Here is a 4,047-nt window from a genome sequence, read left to right as displayed (position 1 = left end):
ATGGCGTGGTGCTAGTCTATGGCACACGGAGCCTGACCGAGCTCGAGTGCTTGTATGGTGGGTTGCGGAGGGTTGGGCTGGGCGGGGCCCTGGTGTGTGGTGTTGGCGACTGGCTAGGCCTCGCCCCAGATCTGGTGTAGACAGGGCCATGGTGGTGCTTGGGGGCTGCTTGGGGCGTCGCAGTGGCGGTGCCAGGATCAAAACCTTGTGATGTCAAGTTTCTCTCACATTTTCCCCTTGAATTAAGTGGCATATATAGCCCGCTATTTACCCAAGACTAGAAAAGAATGGCTGCGTCCGACCAGAATGATATGTCGCTGGTGCGGAGAACGGTGCAAGAGCTGGCGGTGGCCGTCGAGGAGCCGCCGCCACAGTACGTGGTTGATGAGATGCTGGTCGCTGATGAGATGCCGGAGCCCATCCCTCTGATCGATCTTAGCCGGCTGACCGAAGCCGACGAGGCCGACAAGCTCCGAGCGGTTCTACAGACCTGGGGCCTCTTCCTGGTGAGTGTGTGCACCCTTAATTAGTTTCTTCTAGCAAACATTATTCAACTTTTGTTGAGGTTTTTGCCCAGGCGACCAACCATGGAATCGAGGAGTCCCTTATGGATGCCATGATGAGTGCGTCCATGGAATCAAGAGACTTCTTCATGCAACCGTATGAAGAAAAGCAGAAATACAGCAACTTGATAGACGGCAAGCATTTCCAGATGAAAGGCCATGGAAATGACAAAGTAGTGACCCCCCAGGATGAGGGCCTGAGCTGGAACGACCGCTTGCATTTGAGAGTGGAGCCAGAAGATGAGAGGAATTTCGCCAAGTGGCCCACTCACCCGGAATCTTTCAGGTTAAGTAATCACTTACTCCTAAATTTACCCTTTGTTCCCAAATGTAAGGTGTATTCATTCTCGAGTTACTCTTTCTACATACATACAGGGATGTGCTTCATGAGTACGCATCAAGAACAAAGAGAACAAGAGACCTTCTCTTGCAATCAATGGCCAAGCTCCTCGACCTTGATGAGGATTACTTCGTCAACCAAATATCAAACAAGGCTTCTGGGTTTGCTAGATTCAACTACTACCCTCCATGTCCCAGGCCTGACCTAGTTTTGGGCAGGAAGCCTCACACTGATGGTGGTCTCCTTACCATCCTTTTTGTCGACCAAGACGTCGGTGGCTTGCAAGTTGAGAGGGGTGGGAAATTGTACAATGTTCCAGCCAAGCCTTACACATTGGTGAATAATGTAGCAGATCCAACCAGATTGTTTGGTGCTGCTGTGTTTTTTTTTCTAACTTGTATCTATTTGTCTTGAGTTCAAAAGAGTGTTTGGGAAAAGTATTTGATAGTATATTACATAATTTTGTGCGGGTAATATGTACATTTGATTATGAGGATGTTGTATTTACAAAAATATCATGTTGTTGTTGTTGTTGTTGAAAACAAAATCTCATCTTCTGTTTTCAGAGAAAAATAGACTCGTTCAGCTATTTGGTGAGCTCAAGAAAATCTATCTGGATTCTTTCATACAGTAACAACGTCTACATGAAGATTGATTGATTCTGAATTTTATTGCCAGAATTTCAGTGCACGAAGACCGTGGTACTCACCACCAACTATCGTGATACTCAGTGCACAAAGATCGAGTGATTCTTGTCTTGTGATGAACCAAGTGTCCCGGAAAAAAACTGCATGCATTTGGTCGCTTGAAACAGAGCAACTACTAAGTTTGTCAAACTGCATCCGATAGGACATTTATAGATGTTCCACTACTAGATGTTCAACAAGAACGCCGCTAAGGAGGGGTCCTGTACTAGTGATCAAAACATTGAACAAATTGTAGTGTTATTATTGGGCCTAGCCCATTTATTGTTTACCTTAATCCTTAGGAAAATCTCATAGGTCATATGGCCCATTCATGCATGACAAGTGAGGTAAGGAAGTTTAGTCTTAACCCCATTAATGGAAACTTGCTCATATATTCTACCCATAGTACAAAAGGTCTCCATGATAATTTCATGAACACAAGTGATTTTCACCATTCCATTTTGTTTTCATATTTGTTAGACTCGTGAAAACGAATAAATCAATGATCTTCACAATTTTTGTGGTCCTTGGACTCTATTCATTTTGTATTTCTTGATGAAAGTCTTCTTTTTCGTCAGAAACAATTCATGCATCACTATTTATTTTCTAATAGAGTACAATATGGTAAGCGTGATAAAGTTTCTCTGCAAAGGTACAAACATTATTTTGCATTGATTGATAACAGAATTTTGCTGATAAGTAAACCAACAAGTTTACAAAAATATAACACACATCTTCCTTATTGCCACAACATAGAAACATGGAAGACATACAGGGTGTGACACAACACCCAAGGACGTACTAGGTTGAAACGGGTGAACGCACGTAAACCCCGAGCGCCTCCACGTATTTACCAGCGCACGCAAAGAAACCCACGATGTTATTATTGTCCTGCACAGGAACACTGAAAGGGGTGCTCTGTGTTTGTCCGAAGGGACTGTACGTGCGGACATTTGTGGTAATGGTGAGGGATGCTATAGCATTATATTCGACATTATCTTCTGCGAAGACACCAACTGTCCCAGAGACTTCCTAACGATCTCTGAAGCGGCAAGCTCGATCTGTATGCAAGAGAAGAGATCATCAAGTTAATAGAATTGCATGTAGGAATCACATTACAAGTGCTTACATATGAAAAAATATCAGTTAAACGGATGAACCCACCGTGTCTTTCTTATCCCCACGTGGGCCACCCCACGGGCCAACGTTATATGGTTCACCAGCTTTGTCAATGAAGGAAAATGCAAGTGAATCAATGACAACACCGTGGCGGATGGTGATGCGCTCTAGACGTTGTGGTGTCGTGGGGATGTCGAGTAAGTCCGCACTTATTTTACCCCAAGGGCCGATCTTGGCGATGGCGCTCCCGTCACCTAGAGAAAGCTGGTCGGACTCGGGTGTCGTTAAAACAAGCTAGAGAATGAACATACTAGAGTAGCTAGGTAGGCGCGGCCTAGCAACACACCAGAGGTCTTAAGAAGGAGAGGCACATAGCACGAACATGAAGCTCGATCCTAGCGTTTCTCTCGGATTGTTGGGTCTTCTTGAAGGCGATGACACCTTGTGCATATGCAAACTCTCCGGTCCCACCAACGATTGCCCATTCACCGTTGTGGGCAGTGCCTTGAAAGTCCCCCATCACCTTGAAACTGGAACCTGTAAACCTATTCCAAGTATATAGACATAGTTGACGCGATTTCAAGATGAAGTATTTTCTTTACGGTGTTTGAATTGCATAAACCCTATTATGGCTCCAGTGCAAACTTAATCAATGCGGTAAAATTTCAAAGAGAGATAGTTAAGAAAGACAAAAATAATAATTCACCTCTGATCGACGAAGACCATGTTGAAACATATGAACCAGTTCTCTTTGGCCATGCTAGCCCCGAGGTGCAAACCTTGAGCGTGCGCGACAAGGTTTGCATTGTGGCCAGGACCATCGTACACGGTCTAGTCATTAGCAGCGAGGATTCCGAAACACTTGGGGCGCTTTGACTCAACTATGACTGCCTGGTTAGCATCTGGGGTTTTCTGGACGTTCTGGTAGGCGTACAAGTGGAGAAGAAGCTCCTTGTGCTGGATCATCTCATGGCCAGCTGGAGCGGATTGGAAGTAGGAAGGGTTTGCCCCCTTGGCAGCAGGCGTCGTGGTGGTGGTCTCCAAGGTGAAAGACTGAGGCGACATTGTGGCTTATTAGCTAGGATTATGTGTGTGTTGTGTGCGTGTGTAGTAGTTGTAACTTGGTACCATGGATGGATGGGAAAGAGCCTATTTATAGATGTTCAACACAAGTGGTTGATACGTGCTTCTCAAATTTAATCACCGACTAAGCATGTGCACTCATGAATCACGCTCGTACGTTTCTAATACTTTTTCTATTTTATATTAGTTGTCGCTTAAATGGATGTATCTAGCACTGAAATACGTCTAGATGCATCCGTTTCAGTGAAAACTAATA

At 44.8% G+C, this 4,047-nt stretch overlaps 1 protein-coding gene and 1 pseudogene across 1 annotated transcript; one reads left to right on the top strand and one right to left on the bottom strand.

The window, feature by feature from the left end:
- The first annotated feature begins 142 nt into the window (after positions 1 to 142).
- LOC123175694 (2-oxoglutarate-dependent dioxygenase 11-like) lies at positions 143 to 1,562 on the top strand. Its single transcript, XM_044590283.1, has 4 exons — positions 143 to 506; positions 578 to 849; positions 939 to 1,281; positions 1,470 to 1,562. The coding sequence occupies exons 1-4, from the start codon at positions 288 to 290 to the stop codon at positions 1,560 to 1,562; spliced, it is 927 nt and encodes a 308-aa protein (XP_044446218.1). The 5' UTR covers positions 143 to 287.
- A 672-nt stretch (positions 1,563 to 2,234) lies between these two features.
- LOC123175693 (uncharacterized) lies at positions 2,235 to 3,819 on the bottom strand (annotated as a pseudogene).
- Between the last annotated feature and the right edge of the window lie 228 nt (positions 3,820 to 4,047).

Source organism: Triticum aestivum, unplaced genomic scaffold, assembly GCF_018294505.1.
Source record: "Triticum aestivum cultivar Chinese Spring unplaced genomic scaffold, IWGSC CS RefSeq v2.1 scaffold120272, whole genome shotgun sequence".
Taxonomy (NCBI): Eukaryota; Viridiplantae; Streptophyta; class Magnoliopsida; order Poales; family Poaceae; genus Triticum; species Triticum aestivum.
The sequence above is the reverse complement of the archived record's forward strand: the minus strand, read 5'-3'. Positions and strand labels throughout refer to the sequence as shown.